This window comes from Mus caroli, chromosome 10, assembly GCF_900094665.2.
Source record: "Mus caroli chromosome 10, CAROLI_EIJ_v1.1, whole genome shotgun sequence".
Lineage (NCBI taxonomy): Eukaryota > Metazoa > Chordata > Mammalia > Rodentia > Muridae > Mus > Mus caroli.
Window position 1 is genome coordinate 107965307 of NC_034579.1, and position 23058 is coordinate 107988364.

At 42.5% G+C, this 23058-nt stretch overlaps 1 protein-coding gene across 2 annotated transcripts in view; it reads right to left on the reverse strand.

Moving 5' to 3' along the window:
• Positions 1-23058, reverse strand: part of Tph2 (tryptophan hydroxylase 2) — a 114211-nt gene extending 91153 nt beyond the window's left edge. The window contains exons 1-6 of one of the 2 annotated variants that reach the window (XM_021174742.2): positions 22990-23058; positions 16792-17198; positions 14753-14896; positions 11009-11192; positions 10808-10908; positions 5486-5553 (exon numbers count right to left, since the gene is read on the reverse strand). In XM_021174742.2, the coding sequence (XP_021030401.1) occupies positions 5486-5553; positions 10808-10908; positions 11009-11192; positions 14753-14896; positions 16792-16896 (602 nt within the window). In that variant the 5' untranslated portion in view covers positions 16897-17198; positions 22990-23058. The remainder of the gene's footprint in view (positions 1-5485; positions 5554-10807; positions 10909-11008; positions 11193-14752; positions 14897-16791; positions 17199-22989) is intronic. The other variant, XM_029482722.1, reaches the window with a different exon arrangement.

Consider the following 23058-nt stretch of genomic DNA (forward strand, 5'->3'; position numbering starts at 1 on the left):
AGGAAGGAAGGAAGGAAGGAAGGAAGGAAGGAAGAAAGAAAGGAAGAAAGGAAGAAAGGAAGAAAGGAAGAAAGGAAGAAAGGAAGAAAGGAAGGAAGGAAGGAAGGAAAGAAGGAAGAAGGGAAGGAGGAAAGAAGGAAGGGAAGGAGGGAATGAGAGAAGGGAAAAAGAGGGAAGGAGGAGCAGAGGGAGGGAGGAGGAGGAAGAGGAAGGAAAGGAAAAAAAGAGAGAAAAAAAAAGAAGAAATCAGGTGGGTCCCTGAATTTGCTACCAAGAGTCTTACTGGAAAGTAGGGCAGGGGTTCCAACCCTAAATGAGGCCTGGAATTGTGACATGCTGAGCCCCTCCTGCTAACCTTACCTGGGGACATCAGTTGTTCACCAATTTACTTCTCAGATTCCTGGAGTGTGCATGGGGTGGGGGTGGGTGGCTAAAAGCCAGAATAGCCTGAGCCTCTGTGTCTCCTTAATTTCAACCAGGAGAAGTCCCATTTACACCAAGGAGGCATACTACCATTGGAGAAGAAGTTAAACAAACAACGGTGGTATAATTAAAGCCAGAGCTTGAGGCCTTCTTCCAAGAGAATGAAATTGAAATAACTACCACCACCCCACCAAAAATATGATTTAATTAAATATGCATGCACATTGTTGAAGAGTAATCATTAAACCAGCCTCCAGGGGGAGGGGGGAATGTATTTGCTGGTTAATTTAAAAGAAAAAAAAACTGTATTCCTGATTTCTCCCCCCAATCTTGCTCCCTAACAATTCAGTATAGAAATGTAGCTAGGCTAAAATATGAAGGGGCTTGTGACAAAATACCTGGAGCTTCACCCTCTCTGGAAGCTGCATTAACAAAGCCACCTCTTCTTTTTCTCTTCCTCTACATGCCATCGGCCACACACACACACACACACCTCAATTTCCCTGGAAGTACCAGTCTACGTGCCCGCCATTGAGGAACACCCCTCCCCCATTTACACGAGACTTCTCTATTTGAGTTAGAGAGGAGAGGATGCAGTCTGTATGTCAGAGGTTAGTATGGTGTCCTCCCCAGGCTGGCTGGGTGTTCATTCTCAGGTCTGCCATAAGGAGTAGCACTTGCACTAAGGACTGTTTCCTATGCGATTATTGGGGAGGCAATTAAGCCTTGCAGACACTGAGTGGAGGGGCCTGTCTGCAGGTGGCCACGGGCCTCTGGGTAATCAAGTTTCTCATCTGCACTGTCAATCAGTGCTGTGCCTGAGTGGCATCTATTGGTGGCTCTCAGCATGCAGGCACTTTGCCGCTCCCTCACCTCTTTGGAGTTCACAGTAATATGGACTTTGAGCCTGCTGTTTTTCATCATAGAGTGGAATTTTTTCATTTCTCTCTGCCTGTGTTGATTCTCCACCCCCACCCTGTTTTATCCTTTCAAGACTACCATTTAAAAAAAAAAAAAAACCCACAGTATTCAACATTCAACACAAATCCCCTAAAGGGTTTCATGGCTGTGGTTTCAATACATATTATTCTGTATCTTATTTCTCTCTCTCCTTCTTACCTTGAGACCCATCGGCTACAACCTACGATTCCTTCAACAACCTTAAAACACCTGTGCTCCATCTCTTTCAATGCCTCTGACCATGCGCCTACCACTGCTCTCCAGGGACCAGGAAGTCTTCTACCTAATCACCAACAGCATATTGTCCCCTGCCCCTAGCCCCACCCCCACCCCCAGTGGCAGACAGCACCTATTTTTACTTTTTATTGAGTATTGGCAAGTTATAACTCGTGTGTGTGTGTGTGTGTGTGTGTGTGTGTGTGTTGTGTGTGTGTGTGTTTTATGAGCTACAAGGCAATGCTCTGAATCACTTTCTTTTCCTTTATGCCTTCAGTCAGCTTGGAACAACCCCCACCCCACCCCACCCCACCCCCCCACTCCCACAGCCTACAGTATTTCCTCATCTCCACCCACCCCCCAATGGTCCCACTTGTGGCATCAAACTCCTGGCAAGTACCTCATAGGCTGACTTGCCAAGACTACCCTGCTTTCAAAACATTGACCCCCAGACCAGTCCTCCCAGTTGGGGCCACATCCAGCCAAAGGACACTGAAATGAGCGCCCTTTCAGCACACTGAAGCATTAGCACATTTCCACACAGTTCACGCACATAGTCACCAACACTCAAAACCACCTAGCTCAATGAGGAACTGCATCTCCATTTTCTGTAAACAGAAAAAAAAAAAAAGGAACCTCACTTGCTGCATGGCAAACAGGAGAAAACAGTCAAGGCCCATTTGGAACTTGTTAGTATGTGTGCCTCTCCCCCACCCGGCTGTAGCAACTGTGTAAGCACACACACGCACACACATGCATATACATATACACACATACACATGTACACATATACATATGCACACATATATACACATGCACACATACATATGCATACACATGCACACACACATGCACACACGCATATGCACGCACACACATGCACACACACATGCACATACAGGTACACATACACATACATACATACATATGCACACACATGCATATGGACACACATACACACATGCACACACACATACATATGCACGCACATATACACACATGAGTGGGCTATCCTTTATCCATCCTCAAGCTCAGGCAAGACTTGGCTCACACTAGTAGAAGGAATTGCAGTAGTAAAGTGACATTTGTTGCTCTCTCCTTGGCACCAGTCCTGGGGTCACATTCTCCTGGTTCAACAACCCATAAGTGACTCCTTCACGCTCTCCACTCACAAGAAGCACCCAAGACAACTGCCAAATCGTTATCACTATCTTGACAGCTTCTCTCACACATTAAAAAAAAAAAAAAAGCGCGGGGCGGGGGGGGGAGTGTAATCTCTTTTTATGAAATCTCTCCACAAAAAAAAGAATGGTTGTCAGCACAAAAATAATCCGTTTACCCAACAGCCTCTTAATGAGCAAGCAAAGCATAGCTGGAAGACGGTAATAACAACTGACACACTGAGCCCTGATCAGGATCCAGGCACAGCGCCAAGCACAGAGCATACATCCTCTTTTTACATCCCTGCCTTGCCCTGTCAGATGGGGCCTGCCGATAGTAACACTCTGCAGATGAAGGGGCTTGTGGATAGAACAGCACCAGCCCTCCAACCCAGATGGTCTGATTCCAGTTTCAAAATACTTTGTTATTCTGCCTACATAGCCTGGCCTCTGCTCGAGGTCCTAGGAGCAGGTTGCAACATCTCTGGAGTCAGCACTCTTTGATTGGCTCTGTACCTCACCAACCAGTGCCCAGATAGAAAGTGACCTCCCCTCTATAGGGGATGAGAGAATCCCCCAGACAGCAGAGGGTCTGGAAAGCGTTGTCTATAAAGTAGTGAGTTCACACCTTCCTGCCAAGTCCTGTCTCCTGAACCCTCCATTTTAAGAGTTGGGTCCTATGGGCCTGAACTCAGCACACCAGCCTCAAACTACTACGTCCTGAGATGCCCCAGCTTTAGCCAGTCGTTCTCCATTCAGCACAAAACCTTCCCCTGTTCCAGACTCTAAGGCCTACTTCAGACACAGCTCAGCGTCACCCCTTTAGCTATGAGAGCTGACAAAAGCCAAACATTGTTAATGCTCAGACCGCCTTACCCCGCACCCTTGCACTCTCTTCTCCATATAAACACACTTCCTTCAAGCATATAAACACACTTCCTTCAAGCCGATGCTTCTGTTCCCACAGCTCCTTGGGACAGATCACCACCACACTGTCTTTGCTCGGTGTCTGGGCTCTTCAGAGAAGAGAGAAGTCACATTTAAGCTACTCCTTTGGTCGTTATGCCCACAAAATGCTGTGTTTAAACCATCTATAGTTATATGTATAATATATTACACATAGCATCAATTACGAAATATATCTTATTGTTGTTTTAGATTTATCTATTTCGTTTTGCTCTATATGCATGGTTATTTTGCATGCATGTAAGTGTGTGCACCACGTGTGTGCAGGGCCTATGGAAGCCAGAATGGTTTTTAGCCACCTATTTTCTCCAAGAGAAAAGACAGCTTGGCACTGGACTTTTATCATATCCTGGACAGAGCATGCCCGAAAGACTACTCGCCCTCACCCCTCAAAGGGTCTGTGGTCTTATTCCATGAAGATAGTCTGTAAGTCAGAGAGAGCCTAGCTAGGAGCCCATATCCATTCTTGCCTGCTACAGTATGCTTTCTGTGAAGAGTGAATTTAGTCCATCGGGGCCCCCTCTTGCCTATCTAACTGGGATACGCTGGGACATAGGATTAGAGAGTGATGTCGGGGCACGTCAGAACCTGGGTTTGGGCTATGGCCAATCATGTGTTGATGTCAAAAGTCACAGCATGGGGGAAAACACTCCTTGGAAGAGAGCAGACACTATAGAAAAACAGGTACCAGGTAGTTCTTGGTTTTGTAATTGCAGTTTTTATAATGGTGATGGAAAATGGATGAAGGTTGCCTTGGCCTTATGAGGAGGGAGGGACACAGTTCAGAGTATGAATGGAAGTTAAAATGAACAAAGTATTCGCCCAAAGAAAGAAAGGAGAGAGAGAAGAGAAGGTAGAGAGCAGACTGAAAGAAGTAGGAAGAGAGAGAGAAGAAAGGAAAGCAGGCGACACAAATGCCCTCTACAGTACACATGTATCCTACGTCCTCATCCGTGATAATCTTTGCCTCAGAAGTCAGTTAAACTTATTAACTAGTCTCAACTAGAGTACAAGGAAAGTCTTTCCCTTACCAGGCATGAATTTACATTTCGTTCCACAGACACACTTCATATTGCTGATCATATACCAGTGAGAACAGAAGGAACAGGGCCTAACGCTTGCTCTGTTTGTTTTTTTTTTCCCCCAGTCAAAGCATTTAGTAAATATGTACAATCACGTCAGTCTCACACTCAGCCTATCACCGCTACCAATGGCCGTTCACAACACACAGCGCTCATGCCATCTTCCTCCGAACCCTGCAATGTGACGATTAAACTCCCCAACACTCCAGACCGGAATTTGTCCGGTATTTTCCTTTCCGTGCAAATCGAACACATTTCATTTCTACACTGGCTGCTTGCGGGATTCCTTGGCCCATTCTTGCCTAATTCTCTCCTTTTCTTGGGAAATAGTGGACACTGATATAGCTTATTGAAAAGTCCAAGTCAAACCGGAGAACGGTTTTCAAGCCTGGCCAAGAAAACAGTAGTGGCTCAATGGGGCTTAATTAATGGGGCTGCAGCCACAGTGGCATCAGTGTAGCACTAGGGATGGAGCCCGCAGAGCTCATGATTTCACAATTATCCCCAGATGTCAAACATCAGGTTTGGCATTTAAAGCCTGGGATGTTGGCAGACGTTTAAAACACCTCCTGTCTGTCTTCTGCAAGTGGCAAAGTGCAGAGAAGACAGCTCTGTTTAACACAGCATGTGTTTTTTCCTAACTAGCCATTGACAAGAAAGACGGATGCAGGTACTTACTATTTATAGCCCATGGCCACATCCACAAAATACTTCCTCCTCTGTCGATAGACATTGTCCTTAAATCCCTTAAACAGAAAAGAGATTAAGTCATTTACCAAAGTGCCGAGAAATGAGCTGCAGAAGACCTAAAAGAGAAGCACCGGGGCTGCGCAATTCAAATGTAAGTCTTATCCTCAGATGACCGACTTGACGACGACGCAGGCAAAATCGGAATTGTGCTTACAGTAAAACCTCTTTCAACGTGGATCTACTGATTTGGGATGGATGGGAATCCGGGCCAGAGTTTACCTTTCCACAAGGCAAGCAGCGTGGCTTAAGTTAAACAGATTAATATTTCGTGCAGGATCTTTTGGTTTTCAAATATCACTCACAAGAAACTGACCTTGATAACAAGTTCATCTTAGCCTGTTCCTTTAAGACAGGTCAGCTTTGCATGTTCATCCCCCATTTTAATCGCTGTGTGTAGATAACTAATAAAGGTAGCATTTATCAAAGACTCGGTCACTCCGAGTAATTATCAGACCCCCAAGTTAGCAGGGGCTGAGGAGATTTTGCTGTGTTTTATGATCACACAGTGCAAGTCTAGGTGAATCTCCTGCACAAGGGCAGGCTTGCTCTGTTCATCCCACTGAGGGACTCTCAGTCTAATGTGTCTCAGCCAACTGCAAGATTTTTTATTTAAAATATGAAATAATAATTAAAAAAATATTTTAATCTAACCTTATCCACTTGGGAAATTAAACACGGAGGCTGCCACTTATCAACCACGTGGACTTGTGAGAGGACTTCCTGGTCTACTAAACCGTCTCTCCTCCTCCTCTCCTCATGGCCATCAGCTTCTTACTTGCCTTTTCTTTTCATCCAAACACAACCAATTCTTGCTGGACTTGTTTCTTCAAGCTGTCAAAAGTCGGGGGGGGGGGGGGGGGGGAGGGAGGGGGAGGACGGGGACTGTGTCTGCTTCTTATGTGTATACACCTGTACCACCAAGAATGACCATGAAGCTGAGGCTGCAAACCACAGAAGACAAGCAATCGTGTTGGCCTCGAGGACCATAAAAATCAGTGGTAATTAAGAGGTGCCCACTGTGGCCTAGGCTACTGAAGCAGCAATATAAACATTTCTGCAAGGTGGGATGGATGTACAAAGGGAACACAAGCTCAGCAGAAAACAGCCCAGTCCTCTTGTCCAGCTGAAAGAGAATGAAGCTCAAGGCTAGAAATCTTCCTTCATATGGCTGGCTGTGTGCTGGGCATAACAGAAGAATTACCTTTCTTCTTGGAATAACAAAAGAGGTACTCACGAGGGGAGAGAGGAAAATCTCTCTTAAGACTGTAAAAGGGACTAAAACTAGTATGTTTTTTCCCCTTGCACTTACAATTCAGATGGTTTTTAACCTAAGGCTCTTAGGCAGGCTCCTAAAACCCTACAATGTAGACAGAAGCAAAGCTTGTGAGCATAGTTACCACATTTACATAGGGGTCTTTGGCCTAAATAGAAAAACGTCTCCTGTGTAGACGGTAGCAGGTTCATGCTGGAAAGGGGGTTTCTCACTCACTAGTAGAACGGGCTACCTGGGATGGGAGAGCTGAAGAATTCCAAGCACGTTTATGACTCAGAATGAAAGCAGGCCCGTGAAAAACAGGGAAAGAGTCCCGTGAAAAGCCCAGCAGCACCTGTTCCCTGTTTCCTGCCAGGCCGGACACCATGGTAACTGCGTCGTAATCTGCAGGACCTCCAGAAGAACCTCAAGGCCCTCCTCGGCAAACACCTGCACCTTTTCCAGGAATGCAAGAGAGAGAGATTTGCTCATCATGCCTCATTAGCTGAGAGTGGCAGTGATTACACAAATGTCGAGCGCGGGGGTGAGGGTGGGGGGAGATCCAGCGCTTCCTGGATTCATCCACGGACTGGCAAAGTAAGAGACGTTTACGAGCTGCAACCAGCCATTCCTGACACAGAGCAATTTTGGCCATCCATCCTGAACTGAAGCCAGGGATGGGATACCAGATAAAAATACAAGATGTCCAGTTAAATTTCAATTTCAGATAAATGACACATTTTTCTACTTTTACTGGGCAACCTAATATATTTATTCGTAAAAATCTGGCGACCCTAGCATCCGGAGAGGGCCTCCTATACAACTCTACCCCTCAATTAAATCAAAATGGACTGAAAACCCAGCCTGAACCTTAATGTGCCCAGTTTAATTTATGCTGCCACTCAAAGAAGCACCTCCAACAGCTCAAACCTGGTGTGATATTAGAACCCACTTGGGGAGTTTTAATAACACTTCAGACGTGGCCACTTCCCCCAGAGATTCTGATTTAAGCTTCAAAGAGTTAGGACATAATTCTCACACTTGAAGTAGGTCAGAATCTTCTAAAAACCCTTTTCCAAACAGACTTCCCAGTCTGTTGGTGGAAAGTCCCCTTCCCTCAGCTCTTGGGGGATGACTTGAGGTCTCATTTTTTTACAGTGTCTGAAGAGTAGGCCTTGAACCTCATCTTGAAAAACTCTCCCAGTCTTGGCCCTGGCAAGTCAAAAACCATGGTCCCTTATCCCCTAGTGTGAGCTTTAACTGGGAGCTCTCAAGAAACACAGACTCTAATGCCCCAGGGAGACACTGTCTGTATTTCCAAATATTTCCCAGGCAATTTCTTTGTCCGTTAAACTTGAAAGCCGTAGGCCCATCTAGTTATTACTTTCTCAAAGCAGCATGATCTATATCCTAAGCTTTTCCTGCTCTGTCTCACGTCAAGAGCCCCTGTGTCTGTCCTAGAATGACCGTAGTCATTCTCAGACATAAAAAGTCCTTAGACAACTCCTCCCATCTTCTTCACCAAATCAAAACTTAGGAAAGCACCAACTTGCCAGTATCGAATCTTGCATGATGAATATTTGGTGTGTGCCTCTAAGGCGAATATATGTGGTTTAAAAAATGACAAGAGACGTAGGGGATTGCTAAGTACTTGCAATTATTTCAAGTGGCTGCACAGAAAATAAGTGAAGGTATCATAAAGCAGGTGTAATTAGGAGTGATGGGATAAAGTTAAGTGCAGAAAAAATTTGCTCTTGATGTTGGAATGCGTTTTGTTCACAGCAAGGTCAGTGGCCCCTGCGGCGGTTCCACTCAAATGGCTGCAAACCCTTCCTCTGGGTTAAGTAATTTTCAAACCTCACTAAGGGAGCTTTTAGACAGGAGAGGATCTCACAAGCCCTTTTACCTGGGCTGGTGAGATGGCTCAGCGGGTAAGAGCACCCGACTGCTCTTCCGAAGGTCCTGAGTTCAGATCCCAGCAACCACATGGTGGCTCACAACCACCCATAACGAGATCTGATACCCTCTTCTGGAGTGTCTGAAGACAGCTACAGTGTATTTATATATAATAAATAAGTCTTTAAAAGAAAAAAAAGCTCCTTTCCCATCTAAGCAGTGATTTGGATGCTTACATGTGGTGTTTCCTTACCGAATTTCAACATTTCCTGTTGCCAGATTGCCTTTTTTTCTTTATTAACTTGGCTTCTCAAACACCCCCTTGAGGTCAGTAAGAATTGTTATTTCTACTTTTCACATTAAAGCACCCTAAGGTACAGAGGTAGACGGACCTCACCAACGCCATTCTGACAGTTAGCGGCGGGCGCCTATGTAGTCTTCATCCTCCTAATCGTTTAAATCAGCCTGCACTGATTTGCAGTTCTTCTGAAATTGGGAGAGGGAAGATAACACATAGATGACGGCTAAAGCCACTGCTTAATACGTGTTCTGTTGCTGTTGTAGGACTCGCTGTGAATGTTTATGCTGTGCTGCAACTAGAACACATCATGTCTATATTGTTTCAGCTTTCAGCAAATAATGCAACAATAGTAGGTGTGTGGAACCATTTATTTGGTCCCACCGGTATATTTGCATTGGGTTGAATTGGTATATTATGCCGAATGAGTCCTTTATTTATACTTTTAAGATTTATTTATTATTATTATAAGTAAGTACACTGTAGCTGACTTCAGGTGCACCAGAAGAGGGCGTCAGATCTCATTATGGGTGGTCGTGAGCCACCATGGGGTTGCTGGGATTTGAACTCAGGACCTTTGGAAGAGTAGTCAGTGCTCTTACCCGCTGAGCCATCTCGCCAGCCCCTGGTTTTAAAAATATATGTATTTTTATGTATATGGCTGCTTTATCTGAATAAACACCTGCATGCCAGAAGAAGGCATCAGATCCCGTTACTGATGGTCGTGAGCCACCATGTGGTTGCTGGGAATTGAACTCAGCTGGAAGAGCAGCTGGTGCTCTTAACAGCTGAGCCACCTCTCTAGCCCCAAATGACTCCTTTAAGTCCTTAAATCTCGTCTGTTTTGAACTTGCCGTGAATCTCAAAATAAAGAAGTATGGGTTGGTTAAAACAAGATGCTATTCATGCTATTGATGCTGCCAGTCCTATGCTTAGACTTAGGTACCACTGTTCAGGGCACAGTGATTGTATAATCACATTCTCCGATTTTCTCCATTTAAACAGTTTTCCTGTAAACCATTACCCTCATAACCTCCCACTAAGCAAGACCCATCTGTTTGGATCTCAGGGTTGTATCCACCCACTGTGATCCACCGCACACTGGGGGGGGGGGAGGATGCTCATAATGAATGTGTATATTGCTTACTTCACCGTACTTCATTCTGGCCATAAAGAAGTTTCCAGGTCTCTTGTGTTAAATAAAAACCAATATAAAGTGGGGGAGGGGGTGAAAATGGGAAATGCCGACCCAAGTGTCATATTTCTCTAAAGATGGTCACTTTTATTGGAGTCGAGGAGGGAACAGTGGTAGATAGATTCAGGGTAGATGTGGGAAGGGATGCCTCTTCCATCACGGCCTTATTTTAAAGCTCTTCTGCCTTTCCGTTGAGACTGAAGTCAAGACATAACTCTGCTCTTAACTACCTCCAGTCAGGGAAAATGGCAAGAATTTTATTCTCTCACCGAGCTCCATCACATCTAGTCCTCCCTGGTTTCCCAAAGGTGTGATCAATTTCGGTTCACCGTTCTTCCAAGGGTCACCATCCACAAGTATATTTTAGGCTGTCTAATTCCACAGAAATATTCTCCAAGGCATACAATCTCCTCCTCTGCCCAACCATTTTATAAATAAACTCTATGTGAGAATGCCATCTTTCTAACCTACTTCGTGCCAACACATGTACGGGGAAACTTAATCATCTGAAAGCCTGCTCTTGGTCATGAGGGATAAACACGAAATTGCTCTACAATACAGCATTACAGCACAGAACATGGCACATTGACCGGAAAGTGGCAGACTTACTGGATGGTCAGCATCAAGCTCAGTGCCGTACATGAGGACTCGGTGAGAGCATCTGTCTAACTCAGAGATCTTCCGAGGGAACCACGGCACATCCTCTAGATCTGCAGGTAACAGTGCAGGTTTGATAATGTTAACTCGCCTTTGGGACATCTGTCATATTCCAAAGTCAGCCACTAAAGAAAAAAAAGAAATCAGCCTTGCCTTCTTCCTCTGTCCAAATGCTCTCCGGCGGATTCAGGGTCACAATGGTGGTCTGAAATTTCAGCAACTGGATGAGCTCATTGAATTCCGTCTTGCCACATTCGCAGTCCACGAAGATTTCAACTTCAGAACTTCTTCGCCGGGACCTCCTGGATTCGATATGAAGCATGTTGACATGTTTTTCCTAGGGAAACATGAGGAATATCTCTAAATCACACTCAGATCACAACAAATGGAATGCTGGCCTTGTGCAGCTATCAAAGAGTAAAACGTCCAGGACCTGTGGAAGAGCGTCAACTGTGTTTGGGTTGATTAATAGATGAGAACTTCTTATCAATCAGAAAGGCAAGCTGCCATGCCTCTGAATAGGGTGTCCTGTCTCATATCAAAAAGAAGAGAGCATTGAAGGCATATAAAAGGCATATAAAATATATCCTGGTCATAACATCACTTCTCAGAGAGGCCTACATCCCATGGCTATCGCATGACTATTGACAAGGAGATAAGATTGTCTATTACATTACCATAAAGTAATATCCTAAAATTTGTATTTCCATACTCTTGAGAAACACAAAATGTTCGAGACTGGGTTTCTCTGTGTAGCCCTGGCTGTCTTGGAACTCACTCTGTAGACCAGGCTGGCCTCGAACTCCGAAATCCACCTGCCTCTGCCTCCCAAATGCTGGGATTAAAGGCGTGCACCACCACTGCCTGGCAAAATGCACACTCTTAATCTTATAGCAATAAAAGGCTTACTTTTAAAATAAAGTTTAAGAATAAAACAATCATTTAGAGTCAGACATAATGACTCGTAAAAATCTCAGCACTCAGATAGCAGAGGCAGGATAGCAAACTCTTCTAGGCCACATAGCAAGACCCTGCAGCATATAGTAATAATTTAAAAATTAAAAAATTAAATAGGCTCTTTTTTAAAGAAGTGAATCTTTGAAATGACAAGCAGCAAATGGGGGGTATGCAAAATGCCTAAGATTAGGAAAATATTCATCAAGACATAGCCAGAACTTTAGGTGGGGGGGGGGGTGTAAACAAGAATAGAGTACAAAGGAGAATCTCCCAGGCTAAAAGGGAAAGAACTCAGGAGTAGTGAAGAGGCAAGATACAGTAATAATAACCCCTATAGGACCACAGCGGAACTGTCTTTGGCATCCTCCTGGCCAGCTCCACTGGAAGATATATTCTGCAGCTGTCATTTTGTGAATCTCTTTGTAACAAGCTGTTCCGGGAAGAGCAATGACTTTAATGCTTAAAAATCTGGTTTAAGTCTCCCATTGATACACCTTTCTCCCTTGATAACTGTAGCCTAAGGTCCCCTCTTCACACTCCACTCCGTACACACACACACACACACTGCCCCATTACTTCTGTGACTGCACTCTGGGTCCCACACCATTTCTGATACAATCCTGGGTGTTCTATTTCTGTTTTTATTAAGCTTGGCGATCACACATTATTTTATAAATTGCCTAATGATGAAAGTGGGATCGATATTAAGTTCAAGGCCCAAGAGACTCCATGTTCATTGTGCCATTTTGGGCTTTTAAGGTTTGGTTGAATCAGAGTGAGTATTTTTAGACTGGGCACTGAGATCTCAATGGGTTAAGTGGTTTAGTTGAGACCTGGTGAATAGCTGATGGCAGAGTGCAAATTCAAAGTGCAAGCCCCTTCCCCAGGGATGTTTCCCACTGCACCCAGCTGTCAAATTGAATTGGCTTGCCTTCAGGCACCATGTGGACACAGCCCTACATGGCATAATTATGTGTAAAATACTACTCTAGATTTCCATTAACACTGTTTATGGTGCCTGGTCCTTTCTTCAAGGCCAAAGGGGAACAAGGAAACATTTTCCGAGTCAGGTTAATTCCCAATCTATGATCATCTAGAGGCATCACAAATAATGCCTCCTGTCTGCATTTTACAAAATCGCCTCATCCAAACAAGCCAGTTAGATAGGAATTGGTATCATTGCCATTTTACAAATGAGGAAATCAAACTGAGCTCTGCGCACAGAGCAGTTAGCCAACCCAGCAGAACACGGGTCCAAATCCCCTATGTGTCTGCTACACAGCAGCCTAAGGCACCAGAAAGAGTTGAACTGTTTATCTTACAGCCCTGGTGACCAGCCATCGCTCCCAACCACATGTAGTTTGTAAGAGGCTTTTGCTTCAGGTGGAGAAGACACCAGATGGACAAGGTGTTCCTCCTCACCCAAGCTCTTCATTTAGGACTCAAAACAAGGACTCGTGCCAGGGACCATGGCATATCTTTCTATAAGACACTCCTTCGATTACATTCATGAAATGAAGCTTACAAGAATAAGTGCCTGTGTTCATATATCTCATTTTATGCAACAAATATGCTCTCATTACATGTGTACAGTTAAAGTTTAGTAGATCAAAGCAGGATAAAGACTCTTGGCATTTTGAAGCACTGTGTGTATGTGTGTGCATATGTGTGTCTGTGTATGTATAAGTATATGTGTGTTGTGAGTGTGTGTTTTGTGTATGGGTGCTTTGTCTATGTGTATAAGTGTGTTGTATATATACGTGTGTATGTGCGTATGCATGTATATGTGTGTTGTGAGTGTGTTGTGTGTATATGTGTGTGTAGGTATGTGTGTTTTGTGTGTGCATTGTGTGTGTATGTGTGTGTTCTGTGTATGTGTGTATGTATGTGTATGTATATGTGTATTGTGAGTGTGTTGTGTGTGTTGGTATGTGTGTTTTGCGTGTGTGCATTGTGTGTATATGTGTGTGTTGGGTATGTGTGTGTTCTGTGTATGTGTGTTTTGTCTGTGTGTATGTGTGTGTTCTGTGTGTGTGTGTTTTGTCTGTGTGTATGTGTGTGTTCTGTGTATGTGTGTTTTGTCTATGTGTATGTGTATATTGTGTGTATGTGTGTTCTGTATATGTGTATATGTATAAGTATGCATATGTGTGTTGTGAGTGTGGTGTGTGTGTATGTGTATAGGTATGTGTGTTTTGTGTATGTGCATTGTGTGTGTGTGCGTCATGTATGTGTGTGTTCTGTGTATGTGTTTTGTCTATGTGTATGTATGTGTTCTGTGTATGTGTTTTGTCTATATATATGTGTATATTGTGTGTATGTGTTTTCTGTATATGTGTATATGTATGCATATGTGTGTTGTGTGTGTATGTGTATAGGTATGTGTGTTTTGTGTATGTTCACTGTGTGTGTGTGCGTCGTGTATGTTTGTGTTCGTCTATGTGTATGTGTGTGTTCTGTGTATGTGTTTTGTCTATGTGTATGTGTGTGTTCTGTGTATGTGTTTTGTCTATGTGTATGTGTGTGTTCTGTGTATGTGTTTTGTCTATGTGTATATGTGTGTTCTGTGTATGTGTTTTGTCTATATGTATGTGTGTGTTCTGTGTATGTGTGTTTTGCCTATATGTATGTGTGTATTGTGTGTATGTGTGTGTGCTGCATTTTTCTACTTTAAAGCTCACATTTTTGAATTACAGACTTCATCTGGCAACAAGTAACAGAGTTGCTATTGGTTGAGACTGAATTAATAAATCACAGCTCACGTAAACCTGCTTATTTCACTGTTGGGCAGAGTAAACTCCCTTTTTAAAGCTTTGTGACATTTGGTTCCTTTGACTCTTTTGCCATGTTACCCAGAAATGCCTTATTGACAGGGAACAAGTCTATCGCCAGGCACATAGCCACCTTGAGGATACAGAAGAACGAGTGCTCTGCGTTTACCTGGAATAGTCTAAGTGCTTTCACCAGCCCACCAACTTCATTCTTCAAGGAGAACACAACCGCTGTCTTGCTGCTCTCTGTGGTGTCGCCTTTGCCGGGCTCTTTGCCACTTTTCTTGTCCTCGCTTTTGATAGCCTTATTTTGCTTCAAGAAAGTAGAAGCACAAGAGTCAGTTCTATCCCAGAGGTTTCGATGATTCAATTTATCCAGAGATTCCTCTTAAATGCTGCAAGCCCCACCTATCATACAAACTCAAAGTGGAGTTGCCTTTGCACCCAAGTCTGAATCTTCCTGCTCACTGAGGAAGTCAGTGACAGAGCAGCGTGCCCAACAAATCCCTCTGTGGACAGTTGAGTCTGGAAAGTGACTACTATGTTTCAGCCACATATAGGACAGGCAGTTGGAAAGACACGAGAGAGAAAGAAAACCAGCTAGCTAACTATTAGGGGCACACACGACAATCTGAGTAATGACTAAGTTCTTCCGGCTAAGGATAGAAATAACAGAGTCTAGCAAAAATCAGAGCACATTGCAGAATTTGAAAATCGAACCTAGGAATGTCCCATTTGACAGACAATGTAAGATTATGATGGTCTGTTTTGTACTCGTTACATCTGATGCAGAGTTGGGCAAACAGAGATCTGTCTTCCTGGCTAATGATGAGGTAGCATAGTCACACCAGTCTACTACATCCTCGTGGAACTAAGACCTGCACATTTACATAGAACCCAGTGGTAAGTGATTTGCCATTGTCTTCCTCCTAGTTCACTACTGGCTTTATTTCCATGCATTAAGATAACCTCCCTCACTGCGTTTATATATAATAGGAATAGATATTTTATTATTTATGAGTTGAGGGAGAATAGTTTATGCTGGCACTGGCATTTGACAGTATATTTAGTCATTAGAAGCTCAAATGTCTTCCTATTCCCAACATCTGCTCCCCCCTCTCCACGTAATGCCCGGGTCTCATATGTCTAAGGTGCATTTTTATGGGAAAGTGTCATACATTAACCATAACTGAAGGGCTTCGCGGTTTTCTTCTTGCCGTTTATTACAACTTCGGAATTCCTCAATGTAAAACCTCATACAAATATTCATGATACTTGAGTATTAGAAAAGCTATTTTACATTTTGGCCTCATTTTCGCAAATCGACTTAAATAGTGCTAAGAAAGTTGCTGTGACTGTTTTTCAGCGTTTGTGTGTAATAAATAGAATGGACATACTTGGAGCTATGGCATTAACCCAATTTTTCTCTGACGAGCTGAATTTGCAATTGGTTGATAAACAGGAAGGACAACGGTGAAGCATCCCTTAACATTTTAATGACAGAATCTTGGATGTGTATTTTATTGCATGTTAGCAAATCAAAACACTGTGTTTATTAAAGCTAATAACTATTGGTCAAATTAAGACCTAAACCTTTGCAAGAACTGTAACTTTTCAAATACCATTCTTTAATGTTAGTATTTTAAACACACGCACACACACACACACATCTTGTAAATATTGAAGCAAGCAGAATGCTTCCTTAACTCTTCCATCAATTAAGCTTTAAAGGGGGAGTAACGTGGCGTGCAGGAAAACCTTTGAAGGGCCCTGGTTCCTCTTTTATTCCAAAACCTGCACTTAATCTCAAGAATACACATATTAGCTCTGTAGGGCATAGGAGACAATATTGCCTTGTAGAAACCAGAGAGATGTATTTAATTCTTTCTCCCAAATCTTCCTTATCAGCCTTTCAAGTTCTGTACTTTGAAGGAGGAGTGAATTTAGCACATTGGTTCACATAATCTTTCATTCTTCACGATAGGAAACTTCACTTTCTATTTGAGGAAAGTTTATCTCCCAGCAACTCGCCCAGCTGCTTGTACTTTGTGGAGAGCTAAGGCAGACAGAAAGGAGGCAGTAAGACAAGACTACTGAGGAAGAGGGAGTTGAACGGCATGCTTACTCTACAGCAGGTGTCCATATGGTGAGGTTAAGACCATTGATGCCCTAGAGAACACCGGAGACTGCCAGATACTCGATACTCACTGTTAAGCTGCCAAGTAGCTGATGCTCTTCTGGCACCGCAGAATCCAAGGACAACCCTCTCCTGGCCCAGTATTTACTGGAAAACATCATCATTGCGGGCTGCATGGCTCCCGGTGTAATTTTCTTTCTCAGCAGCAGGGGGGACCAGAGGGGCAGCCTTGGCAGAGGTGAAGGAGGAACTGCAGTGGCAGCTGCTGCTCAGGACGCTGTCCAGAACCCTGGTGCTGAAGAGCAATGAGCTTCCTCCCCTCCCTGTGTTCCTTTATATGAGTGACTGAGGAGTGATGGAAAGCTGATTAGAAAAAACTCATTTCTGGTTGCTGATGGCCACAGTCAGATTACACGTCTGAAGCTTGGGGTTATCTGTGCTCCTGATGAGATTTGTTTGTTTCGTAGGTCGAGTAGCTCTTTGGGAAGAGATGGAGGGGAACAATACATCAGGGTTATTATTTTTTTTTCCCTTGCAACAAAACAGCCGTCGTCTAATTTTAAATCTCAAGCCTGCTATTGGAAGGTTACCCTCCGTCTTTAAGTAACTATGAGTTTAAGTGCTTTGTGTTTTCCAAAAGTAAAAAAATAACTTAAGAAAGGCTTTTCTGCCGGCATGACGTTACATTATGCAAATTTTACCTCTGTGTGTGTGTGTGTGTGTGTGTGTGACGGCTTTCATAAGAAGTCTGTTTCCAAAACCCGTGGTGTCTCCATGTAGAAGGATATTCAGGCTATTGAAATTCGAGGCTTGAACTTAGCGCAGATGCTAACCTTCTAGAATGTTCTTCATTAAGTAAGAAATGTATGGAAATGAAATGCCCATAGGCCCATTATCCCTTTGATACTCTTCTGATACAATTTTATTGCTCTCCTTCTATGACCTCCTGATCAGACCCAGCAATTTGACAGGCATAGACAAGATTATATTTGTACTTTTCCAACTTTAGAAAGCCACAGGAAAGCTTGGCAATCCTTTGAAGAATGGAAAATTCTTAACCAAGAGCACATGTTTAACTGAAGAAGTAACCAAAATCTGGGACTTATACAGTTTGATTATGCAGAAAACAAAATGAAGGTTCTTCAAAGCAAGGCTGTATGTGTTAACATTGATTGGATTTTAATTGTTTCTGGAGACTTGCAGGTTTAGGATTATTGCTGGATCCATCTCTGGAAATGACATCGAGCTCCTATTTCCTCTGAAAACCACCACTGAGTAGCTAATAGGAAAAGCAAGTATTAATAAATTAACCGAAGTAATTATTTAAAAAATGACAGTTGACAATGCTAATTCTGGACACTTTCTATGCATGTTTATATGTCAGAACAGTCATCATAACAACACTCACAAAGAGTTACTGGTTGTGTGTGTGTGTGTGCATGTGTGTGTGTGTATGTGTGTATGTATACTAAGGCACAAAAGCTGTAGGTAAATTAACAAAGGTTCACATGTTCACACAAATAAAGAATGTTCAAAGTAGGATCTTAATTCAGGCAATTTTGGCTTTCTCTACCATTACACTGTACCATCTCCTCAAATACTCCAAATAAGGAGAAGGGTGTGAAGAAAAGTGGACTCAACGGATCACAGACTATAGAGCTATACATAAGAACAGATGTATAACTCAAAAAATTTTTTTGTTGAACTCTGAGTTTATATTAAGCACTGGGAACTGAATCCTGAGGATGTAAAGAAGTGTCCAACACAGCACTGACCAACAGAGATCACAGTCCATCTGAGAGAATCAAGCTGTGCAATAACCAAGTAGAACAAAGAGTGTCAACCTCTCACAGAGGCTGCGAAAGCATTCACAAATCCAAACCAGACAAACATTTCAGACCAGTGAGAGGAAATGGGCACGAAGTCCTATCCCTAGCCAAGAAGCTATTTGCAAGTGATACTTTCTAAGAAAGGAAAAATCTGTTTACATCATTGGGTACATCAATCATACTTTAGGACAGGCTCCATGCCCAGAAGCAGTTGGCCAACATAAAATGAACTCCCTCTGTGTGTGTGTGTGTGTGTGTGTGTCTGTGTCTGTGTGTGTGTGTCTGTGTGTGTGTGTCTCTGTATGTGTGTCTGTGTGTGTGTATCTGTGTGTGTGTGTGTGTGTGTCTGTGTGTGTCTGTGTGGGTGTGTGTCTGTGTGCTTTTTATTTTGTTTTGGTATTTTTTTTGTCCTATTGTTTTTATATCATTTGTTCTGATGTTTATTTTTTGTTTTGCTCTCTTTTTATTTTCAGTTTGGGGTATGTTTTTGAGGAAGAGTGAGAGGAAGAGAACATAAAGTAGCGTAGATGAGGAAGTGGTAAGGATATGTGAGGAATTGGGAAAGGAGAAAAATATGAACAAAATAAATTATATAAGAATACTATATAAAATGCTTTAAATAATATTAAAGTTAATTTAAGGCATTTATTGAGTCTATTAAATACTGTAACCACTTTTTTTCACTTAAAAATATGGAAACAACATAAAAGGCTTCCTTTTCTTTTTGAGGCATACAAAAATAATATAAGTTCACAAGTATCAGCAACAAAAACTAGAAGCTTAAAGGGATATAAAAGAGTGATCAAAGACTTTGCAGACATAAGAAAGCTGAGTTATCAATAAAGTTGCTGAGAAGCAATTCACACTCGAGGATCCCCTAAATGCTCCATATCTCTGGTATGATGAGTAAACAGAGGAGTCTGTGAAAGAGTTGTCCAGAGTCCATAATCAGTAGTCAGACAATTCCAAAATCCACAACAAATTTAGTCATCAATATAGAGTGGGTGCTTCATGCAGACATATAGACAAATTGACTAGATCTGATAGCCTGTAAATAATCCACTGTATTTGTGGTCAATAACTTTCCAAGAGAGGCTCCAAGATAAGACAATAGAAAAATAGTAATCTGAGGTAATCCTATAGGTGCCTAGTCCCAGTTAATACATCTGCAATGCTCAAAGAAAATCCTGGAGGAGGAAAACAGAAAGACTGATAGAGCCAGAGGACTCCAGACTGCTGCTAAACAGTGCCTTCTAGACTTGACAGAGAAGCTGCACCCATGCAACTTCAGCTGTATGGTCAGCTACACAAATCTGCATAACAACAGCACATGCCAATGTGGACGAGGGGGCATTTCATAAGCTCCCCTCTCCAGCTCAAAAACTACATGCAACCAATGGCTGCTGGAATAAGCTCTCTGATAGGTTATCCAATGGATCAGTCCTATTCCTGTGAAAAGGACAAGCCCTGATTCCTGAGGAACGGGTGTTTGGGAGCAGCAAAAGAATGACTTGATGTCAGCCATGGGTACAAGCTGACACTCTGTGCTCTGCTCTTGCTTGCTCTCCAGACAGCTGTGTGGCTAGCTCGGCTCTTGCAGGCCAAAGCCCAGTCTTTTATTTACATATCAACCAATTGTTTATCCAGGTTCCCTTTTGATTATCCCATGAATCAGTATTTTAAGACTTTAGCTCTTTGATTCTTAGAGACAGCAAGTACATTGTTTCTAACACAGCAAATAAACTCAGAGATCTGCCTGCCTTTGTAAGCACAAACAATCAGTTTAGCTGCGTGGGACCCCATCCTCAGATTATCATTCCCACCACGCCAGGATGTATACTTGTTCTGTCCTGGGCTAACTTTAAACTCAGGAATCTGCCTGCCTTTTTACCTTTCTGCTCATTAGTGCAGCTGTCTTTGTTCTTTCAGGTCTGTAAAGCCCCTCATACAATTCATATTGCATGTTTATATATTTACTTAGTTGAGAAACGATACATCCTTGAACTCATGTTGTCAAAGTTCTTTCTCACAGCCTTAATGGCTGTCTTGAAGGTCACAGCAATTACCATTTTGCTGAGGACATTAGACACAGCCTCACCTCCCAGATGCATGGTGTTTCTTACTATCACAGGGAGAATATTTCCCGAAGAAGGAACATGAAGCAAAAAATATATACATTATTATACAAAAAAAAAAAAAAAGCCGTACACCTAGTAACCATCTCTGAAAGAGTTGTCCAGAGTCTGTAAGCAGTAGTCAGACAATGCCTAAATCCACAACAAATTTAGTCATCAATACAGTGTGGTACTTCATATGGACAGACAGACGGCTAACTTGTGGAAGCCCATTTCCCACTGGCTCTGCACCAGAGGTGGGAACACATTGTCCCTTCCACAGAAGCCATGCAGGACTTGGCACACACATACAGATAAGCAGCAATAAATGGACTCTGTAAATTTTGTGTGCATGTGTGTATGTGTGTGTGTAAAACAGTAATAATTAAAGAAGTAGAAGCCATGAATTTGACAGAGACATGAGAGGAGGTAAAGGGGGTAAATGATATAAATATAATAAAGTATGAAATTATCAAAAAATTTTTAAATTAAAAAGACAATCTATGGGCTGGAGAGATGGCTCAGAGGTTAAGAGCACTGACTGCTCTTCCAGAGGTTCTGAGTTCAAATCCCAGCAACCACATGGTGGCTCACAACCATCTGTAATGAGATCTGATGCCCTCTTCTGGTGTGTCTGAAGACAGCTACAGTGTACTAAAATATAATAAATAAATAAATCTTTAAAAAAAAAAGACAATCTATACTATAGAAGAAAATATCAATTGTACCTCATTGAGAATAAAGAACTCTTATAATTCAGCAACATTAAAGGAGTTAGGATTGGGGCTGGAGACATGGCTCAGTGGTTAACAGAATGGGCTGCTCTTCCAGAGGACCAAGGTTCAATCCCCAGCACCCACATGGCATCTCACAACTGTCTATAACTGCAGTTCCAAGGGATCTGACACATAGAAATACATGCAGGCAAAACATCAATGCACATAAAATAAAAAGAAAAATAGGGCTGAATAGACACATCTCCAAAGATAAGATGGTTAATAAGCACATGAGAAAAATACTATACAACATTAATAATTGGAGAAATGTAAATCAAAGTTAAAAAATGAGATGCTACCTCAGACCCAGTAGGATTGTTAGAATCAAAATTACAGATGATATGTAGCATTGCCGAAGAATCAGAAAACGTGGGCTTTTCTTACATTGCCAGTGGCTCTGTAAAGTGATGTGGTCATTCCAGGTAACAGTTTGGTGGTCCCTCAATAGATGCTTCATTGAGTTATCATATGACATAGAAGCTTGACCCCAGGTAGGTGGAAAATAATGTCGTTGTTTGAAAAGAATATCTGACAGTTTCTCAAGACTAAGTTTCTCAACAACTCAACTCTCTGGGGTATACATCCCCCCAAAGTAAAAACATAACCACAAAAAATGGCTGTCCACAACTGTTCACAGCAACATTATTCATACAAGTGAAAGTGAGCCAAATATCACCATAGGTGAGAAGACTAACAAAATATTATCTACTGTAAGTTGAGTAACACTTGATGGTGCAAACGAAGAAATACATTGATGCAAGACCACTCCATGGGTGAACCTTGAAAACATTGTGCTAAGCAAAAAAAAAAAAAAAAAAAAAGCTATACACAAGGAATCATGAGTTCACGTGATTTAGCTTACATGGAATGCCTATATGTGAAAAGAAGCTATGAAAAAGAACAATAAGGCAGACTCATGATTGCCGGGGGATAAAAGGGCGGAGGTGGAGAACTGCCACAGGGTTTCTTTAGGGAGTTAAAAACAATCTAAAAATTGGTGGTAGTTGCTGTCTTTGTGTCTCATCTGTTGATAAAATACTCTGAGCAAAGCAACTTAAGAGGAAAAGCGTTTATTCTAACTGAGTCTTCGAGGGTATAGTCTAGGATAGCAGGGGCATCAAGGCAGCCGGAGCTCCCCTGTCACGTTTGATCCGCGATCAGAAAACAGACAGCAATAAATGCAAGTCTGCTTGTGCTCGGCTTGTTTTCTCCATGAAAGCTTGGGATTCCCACACCAGGGAATGGTTTCATTCACAATAATGATGTATTTTCCCACGCAAATTAACGTAACCAAGATAATCCCCCTCGGGCATGCCCAGAGACCCATCTGCCAGGTAATTCTAGATTCTGCCAAATTGGCAGCACTAACCATCACTGTGGCATATCTCTGTGGACATACTAAAAGCCAATAAACTGCATTATTTAAAAGTGGTTCTTATAAATGTTGACTTTTGTAATAAAACAGTGGGAAATTTTAAAGTGATTTTCATGTTACAGGAATTACATCTCAATAAAACTTTTATATTAAAAAAATTAAGTTAGAATCTTACATTTTTCTCCTCGATTGTAGACAGCCAAACAGATTCCTCCTCCGTTTCGTAGACAGAAGCTTACACACT